This window comes from Culex pipiens, chromosome 1, assembly GCF_016801865.2.
Source record: "Culex pipiens pallens isolate TS chromosome 1, TS_CPP_V2, whole genome shotgun sequence".
Classification (NCBI taxonomy): Eukaryota; Metazoa; Arthropoda; class Insecta; order Diptera; family Culicidae; genus Culex; species Culex pipiens.
The window spans coordinates 135505851-135520864 of record NC_068937.1 but is presented as its reverse complement, the minus strand read 5'-3'; the positions used below and the strand labels follow the sequence as shown (position 1 = coordinate 135520864).

At 39.2% G+C, this 15014-nt stretch overlaps 1 protein-coding gene across 3 annotated transcripts in view; it reads right to left on the bottom strand.

Moving 5' to 3' along the window:
- Positions 1–15014, bottom strand: part of LOC120418347 (uncharacterized) — a 172022-nt gene that overhangs the window by 128614 nt on the left and 28394 nt on the right. For all 3 annotated transcript variants that reach the window (XM_052711314.1, XM_039580698.2, XM_052711313.1), the window contains exon 4: positions 12607–12807. In XM_052711314.1, the coding sequence (XP_052567274.1) occupies positions 12607–12807 (201 nt within the window). The remainder of the gene's footprint in view (positions 1–12606; positions 12808–15014) is intronic.

Sequence of the window (15014 nt, the reverse complement as noted above, 5' to 3'; positions counted from 1 at the left end):
TCGGAAATGTCACGCAACATTTGTACAGTTCTATGGTTGAAAAAGCAAGCTTTCACGCCGCTAAAAAAAACTTATTTACTTAAAAACAACAGCAAATTATGACATTTGTAAGGTGAAACCACTCAGCTTACACATCGCTAGCAAAACTTGTTTGCAAAACTATAAAAGAAACTTTAGGTCAAATTGATCGATTGCGGCCAATCCGAGCAGGGAATCGCTCCATTGCCAACGGTGCCACCGAGTCTGGCCGACGTTGTCGGCGCTGTGCCTTGTGATCAAACGTCGAGTTGTTTTTATCTCCGTAAATTATGACGCAGACCTCAACCGGAGAGTGTGTGGGCGTTCCCAAGTTGGACCAACACAAGAGAGAGATGAAAACGCGCGGCTACAACTTGATTAAAAACTCTCTGACGGAGACCACGCCGGTCTCCGATATCTTAATTATGGAGATTTTCCAAGCCATTATCTTGTGACCAAGGCTCGTGTGCGCATCGTTGGAGATTCGATTCCCGGAGTCGGGCTGGAAAATCGTTTATGGAAATCGTATTGGCATGACCTTTCTGCCGCTGCAAGCGAGGCCCCGGCCAGATAATCCGAGATACTTTCAGTGTTTCGAACTTTGAATCCTCACCCATCCGAGATATCCTCATGCATATGCGATGACTTTAATGAAGTACACACATCGATAAACATATTCCGTTTCGTTCCGTCTGGTCTGGTTTGTCCGGCATCACCCCCTCGGGGGAGGGAGGGTGGATCGATGGCCAGATACAGATACTCCGAGGGTTGAATAGAGTGCCGAGTAATTATCGAGATATCGAGAAAGAGAGTTTGCCATAAACAGCGCTTGTGGGTAGGGTTGGACTGCTAAAACGTGTGTGCGTGTGACATCGAAACTTTGGAAACTCTGATAGAGCGGTCATTGTGCGATACGACTGCGCTGCGATACGGGGACAGATCGAACCGGCCACATAATGCGATGGGAGATATGCAAATTAGGCTCGACAAAGGGCTTTGGATCGTTAAAGGGCTTAGGCTGGCAGCACTGCTCGTTGAGATTCGTTCCACCATTACCAATGAAATTTCAATATGGAAAATTGAAATTTCACGCCTTGATTGTAATGGGTTTGAATATTTAAAGACTAATCCAAAATAATGTGGCTTTGAATAAACGAGAGCTGCTTCCTCCGTGATAACATTTGTAGCGCTCTTTTGAAACCAACTGTCAAACTCTGCAAAGCTTAAGGTAGGTTGCCCAAACGAATACAGCATTAGTTATTTTTACTCACTTTTTGACAGCTGGGAGCAAATATAGTACACCCTAAACCAAAATCACTCAGATTTAATTAAAACTGAGTTTTATTTTAACTAAACCCAATTTTGAGTAGTTTGACATTCCAAAAGGCAAAATATGGCAACTCACCCACTAGGGGGCTTAAACTTTCTCCCCGCAGGGGAGTAGTGACCTCCGAAAAAAATTAGGTAAAAAACAGATCAAAATTACCCTTCACTCTCGGGAGTGAGCTCGGATAATTTTCCCAATAATTGAGGCATCATCATCATCGTGCTCATCCACTGCAGGTCTCACTTTACTTGGGGGGTAGGGAAAATAAAAATTGAAAAACAGAAGAGAGCAAAAATGCACTTTGGAAATACGTACGAATGGAGGGAAAAAATAACCAAAACAATGCGAAGAAAGTGGGCAATTTTGTGTGAAGGTAACGAGCATGATGATAATTGGTGTACTTACAGTTGAGTAGAAATAAAGCAACATTATTTTATTAAATTTGAGACACAAATCATAAGTATGTGTGTCCAAATTTTGAAGGTTGTCAAGTTTGTTGTGTTTTCGTCAAAATCAAACTCAAAGTGGAGTAAAAAATGTATTTTTTTAAATTAATTTTTGAATAAAAACAATAAGTCTGGGTGACAAAATTTAGAAGTACCGTAAACCGGGGTAACTTCACAGAAAAAAAAATCATGGTAATATTACATCTGGGAAGGGGTACATCTTTTATGTCAGAAAAAAGGTGTAATTTTACCTCTGGAAATGTGTAATTTTACCACTTTTCTGGTGTAATGTCAATTTTTCAGTCTAAATTGAGGTTAAATTACATCATAAAAGGGGTAATATTCAACCTTCCAAAATAACAGCTTCCAAATTTACATTATTTTTTTCTGTGTTTGATAGGATTTCAATTTATTTTTGGAATATTTCCCAACTGGAAAGGTTTTTCTCAAGATTATTATTTTTAAAACATGTACTGGGGTAGGCCACACAAAGTTCATACACTATTTCTGGAAAAAGTTATTTTTCTATGATGTTCAGAAAAATAGTTACGTTAAAAATTCTCATTTTAAATTTCGGGGTGACTTTGATAGTCATAGTCTTTTTAAAATAAGATTATAGGTGTTCAAACTTCATTTTTACGTTAAATGAACCATCACTAAGGTTGATGATATAGTTTTCAAGAAAAAAAATCAATGTTTATATTAAGTTAACTAAGTTTTAAGGCTTTTTAACAAAATACTTATAAATTTTAGGTAAAGTTGTTAAAAAGTCGTAATTTTGCCTGAAATTCAGTAAATCAAGTATTGTTCATAAAATTATCGATTTATATTACATTTTAAACTGAATTCGAAGCAAGAATCACAAGTTTTCACATTTCATATGAAATTTGTTCAACTGAAATTGCCTATAAATCTGGAGATTTTTTTGAATTATGTTTCAAAAACACATATTATTTAATATTTACAAAATAAGTTTACCTTCTCCAAGTAAAAAATTGTCCAAAGAATCCGAAAATGTATTCCATTTTCCGATTCAAAATCATGTTCATTGAGAAAATCATGAAACTTTGAGAAGTTTGAAATAATGCCTTTCATCAACATTTTCTTAGTAATAGTTAACTAACTTTTTAAACCTTTCAAAATGTTCAAAATTGAGTACTTCTCTACCATGGTCAGTATGGTTCCAAACCATTCCGTACGTATTTAATTTGTACATTTCATTTTGCGGAAAAATCTCAAACCTATCAAAGTCACCCCGGCTATCAAAGTCACCCCGTTTTACGGTATGTTTAAAGACATGGTGATACACATTAACTCATTTTTCGTCAAAATCGAACTCAAAGTTGAGAAATAAAAGTCAAACAATTTTCTATAAAATTTCAAAAACGAACAATAAGTCTATTTGTCAAAATTTTGACGTTTGACACGGTGACAAACTTTAACTCAGTTTTCGTCAAAATGGAACTCAAAGTTGATTGAAAAAAATTCATCAAAAAAAAAACAAACAATGAGTCTATGTGTCAATTTTTTTAAGTTGACAAACTTTAACTCAAAGAGAAGTAAAAAAGTTTAAAAAAATATCTAAATTGAAAAACAAACAATAAGTCTATTTGTCAAAATTTTTAAGTTTGACACGGTGACAAACTTCAACTCAGTTTTCGTCAAAATCGAACTCACAGTTGAGTAAAAATTATGCAATATTTTTTGCAAACAATAAGTTTGTGTGATTAAATTTTGAAGTTTGTCCCGATTTTAAAACTCAGTTTTCGTCAAAATATAACTCAACGTTGAGTAAAAAATAGTCAAAACTTATTCATAAAATTTTTAACACAAAAAATAAATCTGTGTGTTGAAATTGTGAAGATTGTCACGGTTTGACAACTTAGTATTCGTGATTTTCGGAATATTTTGAGTGATATTTACTTAATTCTAACATTGGCTTCCTTTACTTTTTCTTGAGTAGGTATGGTTTTCACGAAAACTATCGGAATTTGGATGTGACTGTAAACAGACATAAAATATCAAAATTACAGCAACTATTTCCAAATCTTAAGCTAAACTAAACGTATCTTAATACACGCCAAGAATGTTTATAAAATTATCATATTAAAAAAAGAAATTTTGCATAAGTTTAACTCATTTCTGGAAAAAAAAGAATTGAACAAATTTACCCAAATTTGATTAACATAGAGTGAAAGCAAATAAATTTGTTTGAGAAAGTTTTTAAGCAAACAGAAACCGCTTAAAATGATCGAACAATGATGGATATTTTAAAAATTATGATCAGATTGTAAATCTGTGTGTTTTCAAGTCAAGTGTGGTAAAGTCCTGTAAATCCCTCTCAAAAACCTCCAATTATTGGAACCATTATAAACAAAGAACAAAGCATCAAACAAGAAGACCCACGAGGAGAGACCCTTCTCACAGATCCCAACACCGTAATGGATATCGTGAGTTGTGTACTGAGTGTGAAGCTCGCTGTCAATCGTCAAGTTTGGGGACACTGTCCCTAAATCTGAACAAATCAAGTTACACGCTAAAATTTAACCCTGCAAGTCCAGGTTAGGACCACCCACCCCGACAGAAAGGGGAGCCTCTCCATTACGCGCGAGTGAAAAGGGATCGACCACGCGGCGATCCTTTTGTGTCCCGCCGCAAGTAGAGGGACACCTTTGTCACAGAATCGTGACACTTTACCCATCCCACTAGTCTAGTCTGCGCTTGTGAAACAATGGGACATCGAAGCAACCTGAGCTTTTTCTATGCGGGGTAAGAGGAAAAACGTGTGATTTCTCACCTCCTACCCAAATCTGAGCGCCAGGGTTGGGGAGTCAATTTTGGGGTTAGGTTGATTTGTTTGGGCACAGTCGGCGACAGTTACCCTAATCGCAGTCACTTTTTGCGGGTGGCGCCACGTGACGGCGCGGAAGGGTACTAATGAATTGGATCATTTTCACTCCCGTTGTCGCGAACTTTCTCCGCCGAAGTCGGATGCGGGTCGCACGTCGTAGTAGGCCGATACGACGGTGTTTGACGTTCTTCTGTGAAGATGTCGTCGAGGGTTACTTTGATCTATGAGGAGGGGGGTAGGAAATGATGTGGGACGAACCCCTTAACCGGAAGAAGTCAGGTGAAAAATGGCTCCAGGTTGGGGATAATTGTGTGTCATTGTCACCTGCTCTCCTAGTGAAATTGAATGTTTGGTTTGGAGGAGGGTTGCTGAGTTCGTTATTTCTGGAGGAGAGGGGTATGACACTTGTCAATTACTATTTCAAACTTTGAAGCCTACTCAAAAGTGGGTAAGTGCGCAATGACAGCGTACACGATCGAAGAACGCTCATTCAAAATCGCTGCTAATTTGGTTAATTACTGCAGTCCGAAGTACTTCAAAGGTTACATCGTTACTGTCAATTATGTCGGACAACCTTTACACACTTACTAATGTATCGATGACCATCTGCACGTACGTGTGTGTGAGTGTGAGGATAAACTAATCATCGCAAATTGCCGTAAACTGGCTCGCATTCAATTTCCATTTCACAGACTACTAGAGCAACTCGCACTTCAAATTTGACTTTCAAATTGCCCCATAATCAAATCAATTCAGATTGATGCCAATTGTACCCAATTAGTCGCTTCCCCCGTATCTACCCTTCACCGCAGGTCACGCCAAGTGATACTCTCCAGAAACGGTTAGGTTCGATTTAGCGTGTGCGCAAGGATTTGCATAAAACACTGACCAACGTCTGACTTTGGGGGCGATTCCAAACAATCCGCGAGGGCGCTTCGTCGGCACTATTTATGCAAATTGATTGACGAGTGGATTTATTAATGGATTCGGGCGTTTGATGAACTGACAAACAATATTTATTTTGACCGTCCTTCCCACTCTGCTTTCTCTAATGGAGTCAAAATACCGGATTTTGGGCCAAATCATTATCGTAGAAGGCGGGCAACAGCAGTACCGCATAGCAGGCTGATTGATTTCTAGTCAAAACTGAGTAAAATTGAGTGGACCTAAACTTTTTCAGCGAAAATTTGCTACACTGTCAAAGCGAAACGACATTTTCACACTAAATTACCCACAAATCCGCCCAAAGTAACCCAACTCAACGTTACAACCGCTACTAACTAGCCTACTGCGCGTCTGTCAGATCAGCCCCGCGGGTCAGCCCCAACGGCAGCAGCTGTCCCAAGGCCCTTTCCGCGCGGCTATCGAAACGAGGTCAAACCAATATCGCCATCGACTAGTCGACTAGTGGCCAGCTGCAGCGAGGAAATATCGACATCGCTGCCGCCGCCGCGTGTGTTTGTGTAATTCTGTCGAGGCTCCGTTTGTTTTTGCTCTTCTCTTTGCACCTCTGACAACAACAGAGCAGCGCGCGCGTGTGTGGTTGAAAGTAGGAGAGTTTGACGTTTTGGTGCACGCTCAAGCGGAACGGGTCACTTTTGTTTGGTATTTTTTTATTTGGTAGACTCCTCTCCCCTATTGCCAATAAATATGGTAGAACATGAAAATATTTCGCTTGCAGCAGCAGCTCTTAACATGAAAGAGTTGTTTTTACTCTTTTTTTTTTCGCCAGAAAACATTTTATTACAACCAGTTTGTTAATTTCCTTCCATCTTTTTTTTCCTTTTTACAGCACCGTGTTCTCCCGTGAGCGAAAATATTCAAAAGTCATGTTTATCAATACCGCGACATGAATTTTAAAAAAATGTCACTGTTTTTTTGCGTCTCGACTCAATTGGCCTGCCAGGTTGAGTGCCTTTTATTATCGTGTCGGTCATTTGACTTGTAAACGGGAATTTTTGCATTGTTTTTTTTTGTGTGTTTTTGGGTTAACAGAGGCCCGTAAACGAGGTCGATGCAGCTGACTTGGGGCTGAGCTGTCAAAAAGTGGGTAATTTTTATATTTTTGTTTCATTTGTTGTAAGCTGTCAAAACAATTACACGCCTATGAAATTTAAGTCAGAATAAATTTAAAATAGAAAAGTTAAAATAGAAACAAGGTTTCGTCCATTCAGAATCAATCCTAAATTGTCAACATGTTTTGCTTATTTGACGAGGTCAAAGCACTTGATGTTTATCTTTTCATTAAAGCAAAAAAATCGCCCAAATTTCCCCAAAACAGCCTGTTTTGAAGTCCGGCCTCCACTCAATAAAAGTGGCAATGTCTTCCCAACCATCTGGTCTCAAGTGGTCAAAAGAAAGCCAACGAAAGTTCCACCACGGAAGATGTGCCCTGTCCTGCGATAAGACCGAACCGGGCAGATAAGACGGACCCGGGGCCCGCACACAAATGGCGGAATTATGAAGCCCTCAACAATATAATCGCCGCAGCGTCAGGCGAGCCGGAGAAGCGGTGGGATTTTATTTCAAAGCAGAAGAAAGAAAAAGCGCCATAATGGCGCACTTTTGACAGCGCCGAGCTGTCATTGTGAGAAAATCGCCCATAATTGACACCTGTTATTTATTTCGCATCGCAGTTGGCGGTGGCGGCGGCATCGGATGAAAGAGAACCGTATCTAAAACAATCTAATAATACTCGTCAATTCCGGAGATATCCGAAAGCCTACTTGGATGGCGTTTGAAACAGAACACCAACGTCGCAATCGCAACGGAGAAAGTGAGGTTAGGAGCAAAACAACACCGAAATATGGCCGGAGCTTTAACTGAATGGAGAGTCGAGGGCTTAGGGTGACCAAACACAATGGGGAGTACAAAAAAAGAAGGGAAAGAGCTAGGCATCGCTGGAAGAACTGGTTTCCGTCGTGGACCTGTTTCTCTCTTTGCGGGCAATTTGGTTCCGTAAAAGGGCAGCGCACCATATAAGGACGGGCCCAGCTGATGAGCGAGCGAAGGAAAGTAACACACAAAGAACTGGATCAAAACGGCGCAGGTTGATTCATTGTGGAACCAATCGGATAACGGAACCGACGACGGTGAACGGACAGATGGTCAATCGAGGGCTGGCAGTGATGAGACAAGTTGTACTGTTTAATGAGTGATTATACAGTTTTGATAGCTGCTGTGGAAATATGCCAAACTGGCAACACGAGCGTAGCGGGCAGCTGTCAAAATGGTACACGGTGATTGGGAGCGACTAATTTAATTACTAATTTAAATTAATCAAAATGTTGTGTTTTTGTGTTTTGGTATAAACTTTAAAATCCAGGAACTCTCTGTGTAAAAATAAGTGCTCAACTGATGACGTCAAATTGATTGAAAGCTTCCTTACACAATATTTTTGTTCTACTCCAGGCCTCCTACGCAAAATTCTTCCAAAGCACAAACTTCAAACGAGATGGTTTTAATATTTCATCAACCCTTTTACCACCGGTGACCGGTCCCGGAGGGGCACCAGCTGCCAGCCTGAAAATTTCTTCCGAAAAAAGTTCCCCTTTGAAGTTACCAACTTTTCGTCCTAAAACTATCACGCAACCGAAGGTTGGGGGAGTTAAGCAAAATCAAAGATGGCGGCGGAACTGCCAAACATTCCCGCAGCCCACTTGGATCCTGGAGATAAGATAAGACTACTGCGATTGCCGGAGCCAAACCCATGGAAAAGGAGCAACTTTTCGGAACGCCAGAAACTTATTCGCTCAATTTTCGACTTTGCTGTCCGCGCCCTCCCCACTCCTCCTTCTTCAAATTCCAAAAACCAGAACGAGACTTTGAAACTTCAAAGCAACCCCCGCGCCCGGAAGGTAGGCAGCACGCGGGACGCCCCAGACGAGAGAGAGAGAAAGAGAGTAGGTTATCGTTATTGGGTATCAAATTAAGTTTTTCGTTCTCGTTAGGCTGACTCTGTGGAGCGCAAGAGGAGATCGGCTATCGGCGAATAAATTATGACTATCATCGGTTTGGAATCTCAAACCAGCGACCGAAAAGTTCCGGGTAAAAAGGGCTTTTGCCTGGCGGTGATACTTATTTGACGATGATGAGTCGTTTAATCGAATTTACTTGGCGAAAAGGATAACTTGGCGGATGGCAAAAGCAAACAATTTAATTGATTTGATTTTTTTTTTCGGGTGGATTAGTTTGAAAGTTACGCCAATTTGCTTCCGATAATCCAATAGCTGGACGGAGGAAGGTTAAATTTAATTGAAAGTTCGGTAATCTCACTTTAACGTGCCTAAATTTGACACTTCCAATCTAACCCAACTCGGGTCGCCCAATTTTGACAGATGCGCTGCAGTGTTGCCAAACCTTCTCGGCGAGTTAAGAAAGCTTTGCCATCTCGTTACTTTATGGCCGCGGCCACACGCGAGCAATAAATTTTATTACATAAGCTCCTCAACACTTTTTTGTGCACTTTCTGCCATTTTTCAACTATTTTTACTGCCAGTTGCGCCCATTTGCGAAATTAAAAACGAGGCCCGTTCGATCACGATGGAGGAGAGTGTTGTAAATGTTTAATTATCAACATTTCACGGCGGAGATGCCCGCCCCCAATCCCCAACGCTTCTCCTGCGGGACCGGTCTGGTGAGTTCTTGGCTTGAGAGGAAGGTCGCAGTAGGCGCGCGCCATGCAGTCTCTGAGGGACCGCCATACTGACGCGGCGGCTTGCAAATTACCGGTGGTTAAGTTTTGAAAAGGGCTTCAAATATAAGAACTTTTAAAAATTTCTTCCTTTAACTTTTTTTTAAATAAATTTGTCTAACAAATCAAAAAGATTTTTTTTTAATAAATTCATTACACCTTTTAAAAACTTAATTTTATTATGCAAGTGTCAACGGCAGTGCCGCGGTGTAAACATGACTGATAAATATTCATAATACGCGGATGTACGCACGAGATCCGTTCGGTTGGATGCACGTGTCACAGCAGTCGTGATATATTTATTTTCAAAAGTGACAGTATTGAATATTTATATTGTTGACACCCTGTTTGGATTCCCCTCTCATTATTTAATGATCACTTGAAAAATATGTTTTAACTGAATATTTTTCTTATTTTCAACTTTTACACGACAATACCAAAACAATTCTTTACGCTGCTTTCTGAGAGTTTCGCACTCATTCTACGTATACGTAATTTAAGCACGCTTATCAAATAGTACTTATGTATTACATCGATTGATTTCTTTGTATGTTAGGGCCAACACAATAATTTCTTTGTGTTTGTGTGTTATTGACAGTCCCGTGAAAAAATATAATTTAACCCAAAAATAGCGAACTTCTTGTCACAGTGTTCTACTGCAAACAATGACCGAGCTCGAGCTGTCACAGTCTCGCAAAATATGTTGGATGACATATCGAGTGGTTAGTAGAAAAATATGTCAGCTGATAAAAAACTTTTGCTAGAAACAGATAGCAAATCTTATGCAAACAAACCCCAGTGCTATGTAAACATACATTGAATGTGTTGGTAAATTTCTGAATAGAAAGGCTTCATCCATAAATTATGTCACGCAATTGTTAAATATAATTCACAAATGATTTTTTTTTACTAGAATTTAATTTCATAAAATTCAATATAATTCAAAAAAAAAATATTTTGTGAAATATTACATCCAGAAAAATTATCAGGATTATTTTTCTGGTGAATTTTATTGAAATTTCAGTTACATTCCAAAAATCCCATATTTTTTAAATCATAAATTGGCGAAAAAAAACTTGCTGTCCAACGGCAAAAATATTCCGCCTATTTTATATTCTTACATTACACATACACTCTAAAAAAAATTTATAGAGTATTCAGTTACAAAAAGAACGTTCTTTAATGATGTAACGCAACCTTCCAACATTCTTTTTTTTTTAATTAACTCGCTTCCTGCCGGCAGCACTGGCTATATGGCTGAAAATTCACCCAATACACACGCTTATTCTGGAAACATTTATTCATGTTTTTACAATACAAATTAACTTATTTAGCTTCGTGACATGACGGTTCATCACGTGTACATAGAAGAAAGCTTGCTGATCGAATCCTTTCAGAATTAATGTCCTTTTTTTGCCAGCAGCGAATGTGATTGTGCATCTGTATTATTTGCATCCTGTGCAATTAGTAACCTTTTGATGTACCAAACTGCTTTCGGTAGTCAAAAAGAGCACTGTGTTCTAAATACAGGCGGATTTTTTTTGTTTGTGTGAAAAGTTGAAATTTATTTTTTGTTAAACAGTCAGTTGAAATTTTGTACTGTAAAAAACACTCACATTTCGTAAAGACCACACCTACTCAGAAATGAGTTCAAATCTGACATTTTCACCGATAACTCATTTCAGAGTAGGTGATGCTTGATCGAATTCTGAGTGTGTACATATCAGGGGGTAGCGAAGAAGACGCCATCTTGGAAGTTCAGAAAACAAACACTGACAATCAGTATTATACATATTACTATGGTTACACGAAGTGTGTTATCCTGGTTGAACTCAAAAGTCCCATGCAAATGTGTAAAAGCAAACTCGAAAATGTGTAATGCCGATTCTGAGTGTACGGGCGCACTGTTTTGTCGACCAAAAGAAAAAAATGAATCGATATGAATTTTCAGCCAATATTGGGATGGAATCTATAAAAATATGATAGAATTTGCCATCAGCAACATAATTCACTTGTTTTTTTCAGGAATTTATCGTTTAAATTGCGGAAAATTTTAAAATCAAAAACCCAGACAATGATTTGTTATGGGCTACCATTTGACAGCTAGTGCTTTTGTTGTGGGCTCTCATTTGACAACCGTGCTAATGTCGACTGTTGTCAGTTTGCTTTGGTCGGAATAGGGTTGCCATCCCCCCGGTACCTTATACAACTTGTCAACAAAAAAAAAAACACTCTAAAATTATGTTACGGAGTGAACTGGTAAATAAAATTCTTATCCAAATTAGATAACTTTTGACTAAATTTGAACTACTTTAAAAAAGCCATTACATAAAAACAAATGTAATCTTCAAGTAACGTGTAAAATTAAAGAGTAAAATCATGTTTGACATCTATGACCAAAATAGAATCTCCTCCTGCGGCGATGAATACTTTATTACCAAACTTAAACCCATTGTTCCGCTGAACTGCACATTCTCAAAAAAAAAGAAGGAGAAGCAAGAAAGGACAAACACACATTTCCATTCATGCACCAAACTTGTAACAGTCCGGATTTGTAATGTAAATATGAAGATTTTGTGCAAGTGTGCACTCGCTTGTTCCGTCCCGGGGATTGCCGAGGGAGCTTAATTTGCATTCGAGTTCATTCAGAATGGGGAAAACCCCCTCGCGACCAGGATTTATGGTGCACTCACACTCTAACGTAAAACTCACATGTATGTGAAGTAAATTTTACACGCGAGAGTTGCTCGCTTCTTTTTACTCCTCCTCAAAGTGGAGGTAGAAGAAGTGCTTTAAATTCCTCCTCCTTTTCCGAGACGGGCTGCTGCTGCGGAGCAGTCGGAAAGCAGAGTGAACAACCGTGGTTCTTGGAGGGCAAAATAGGATTATGTTAATAAATTTAATTTGCAGGTGCTTCCAGCCAGTGCTGCCGGCAGGAAGCGAGTTCCTTCATGTATGATGGCTACAATGCTGGCAGGCATCGCAACCCTCCTTTTTGAATGATGGCAAGTGCGCCACTTGAGCTTGGTGTTATTAAATTAGGTTAACATTCTAGCGCCGGAATTGGGCAGGTTGGCGGAAATAATCGCCCTTTTAGGTACATTTTCGGCTTAATTTTAAAGCTTGGGTAACTTTGATTACAAAAATGGGTAATCCTGTTTGAGAGTTTGGACGTTTGACGTTTAGATGTGACAACATTGAACTGGTATAATGGAAATTGCATGCAGTGTTGCTAAACGTTTTAATTTTTCAATCGTCACATTTAACTTACCATTGTACTTGTCAAAGGCCGTCGGAACGTACTCCGGAATGAACCGATCCTGGATGTAGGACACGATGAGGTTGGTCTTGCCGACGGCGCCGTCCCCCACCAGCACGCACTTGACGTTCGGGGCGACATCTTTGGACGGGGTGAGCTGCTCCTGCTTTTCCTTGTTTTTCTTCTCCTTGGACTTGGACTTGTCCTTTTTGTCTGTGGAAAAAAATCGAAAAAAAAATCAGAATTTAAAAAAAAATCTGGCAACCCTGCCCCAATTCCTCTTTACAAGAGGAACATGTCAACTAGCTTAATCAACCTCAAATTGAACCAACACAAACCCCTTCCTCCTCAACTCCTGTCAAAAGTCAACCAACAAAGTGCAATATTCCGGTGGCAGAAAGTAATGTAAACATGACAACCGCGGTGGCTAACCTCACCTTTTCACCGCTGCTGCTTTTCCCCCCAAAGAGCTGCAGTGTTGCAATTTTCATCAGCGGGGACGACGAAGCATGCCATGCCATGGGTCCCACCGAATGGAAAAAAAAGTCGTCGTCCGCAAGAAGAAAATCTCAATTATCGCGGCTAAAGTTTCTTCGTTCGGGTGAAACCTAAGCAAGCGGAAAAAGGGGGACACCACCTTTGTGTGGGCGGGGGATTTGGGGACACAGACATGTGGACGTCTGTCATAAGTACTAGGTCAATCTCCAAATTGCCACCTCCACTAATTTGTTCTTACTTTTTAAAACATAGGGGAAATAAACCCATTTTAATCACACTAAGCCGTTCGACAAATTCTCATCACTTTTGCCGTTTTCCGCTATTAAATCAACATTTTCAGATGTATCAACAATGAAAAGATGCTTGCTCACTTTAACTTGAGCTTTTTATTACTTTGGGACAGTCAAAAAAACTTTATTAAAGCTGTAATTCATGATCAAAGTGCTGATAGGCCGATAATAGAAATAGGCTGAGAAAGGGTATAGTTCCCCTAAATCGCCATCCCCATCTGTCAAAAGTACAAGTCTAATAGAAAATATCTAGAAATAAATCAAATTATCCAATATTTCTTTCAACTATAGAAAACTAATTATTTTGTGAATCAGTTTTACTGAATATTGGGTTCAGTTCAACTGAAAATCTTCACAAATTTACTCTTACTTTTTAAAACATCAAACATCTCAAAATTGCAAACTTCTTACATTTTCAATCATAATAATTTATTTGCATTGATTTTACCCAATTTTGAGTTAGCAAAAAATACAAGATTAGTGGCAATAACTCAAATAGGATATTGGTCATGACACTTCAACTTTCAGGACCATTGAGTTAAGAAAATTATTCAATTTTGATTGTACTAAGCTCCAGTTGTTGTGTGAATGTTTAGTTTTGCACATTGATTGCATGACAGCTCTTTGTTTATAGAGGTACACTGTGACGAGAGTTTGGTCATTTTATGGCTAGAAACGTACTTTTTGTAGTGTGTCGCAGTCTGTCAAAAGTACACGATGAGTAGGAAATATCAAGAAAGAATATTTTTAACCCAAAAAAAAATCTCAATTTATAATTAAATTCAATTTTTTGAGTAATTTTGAACCAACATTGAGTTATGTTCAACTGTTAACCTCCACAAATTTGCTCTTATTTTTCAAAGCATAAACCTTCTCCAAATTCCCATCTCCTCCAGTCTGTGAAGCAAACCTCAGCGAAAAGTTATTACGATGGACCCACGGTGAGTACACATAGTTTGAGTAGTTTGCTGTGCTGCCCAATTCCGGCGAGGAATTTCGCTCCACCGAGCTCTACTCTGCTGCCGCTTCGGTGGTGGTAATAAAGTCGAAGAACAAATTAATTTTTAAACTCTTTCGGAATGTTTGCGAGCAAACCGTTTTCGACTTATACTGTTTCGCCGTCGTTTTTGGACTTTGGTGAAGTTTTGTGGAAAGTTGCTTCTGAGCTTCTGTGCGCTGGAATGGGTAAAGTTGGACGGTTCAGTTTTGCAGTTGAGCGATTTGCGTGGTTGCAATTGAGCGTGTTTTTTTCGAGTTAATTTTTAACAGCTTGAAGATTGATTAATCATTAAGAACAGAAATCGTCTTCACCCATCCATTTCTAAAGATTTACCCAAAATTCAAACCATCAACAGCTGACACCAGCAAAAAAAAATCAAAAGAAGGTAACCGAAAAAAAAACAGATGACCCCAAAAGCAAACAAGGCAAATCTCTTTTTCGGTTGAGTCATCCATGACAACAGCCGAAAAAAAAGAAAAGAAAAACTGAGAAAGGTAAATCGCATTAGCAGTGCGCGGCTGTCAAAAACCAACGTGGGACTCCGACCGACGAAGTGTTCTCATGTGTTGCTTGTGATTTTTTGTGTTCCCCCTTCCGAAATTCTGAGCCTACTTTGTTCTGGCCAGTTTCGG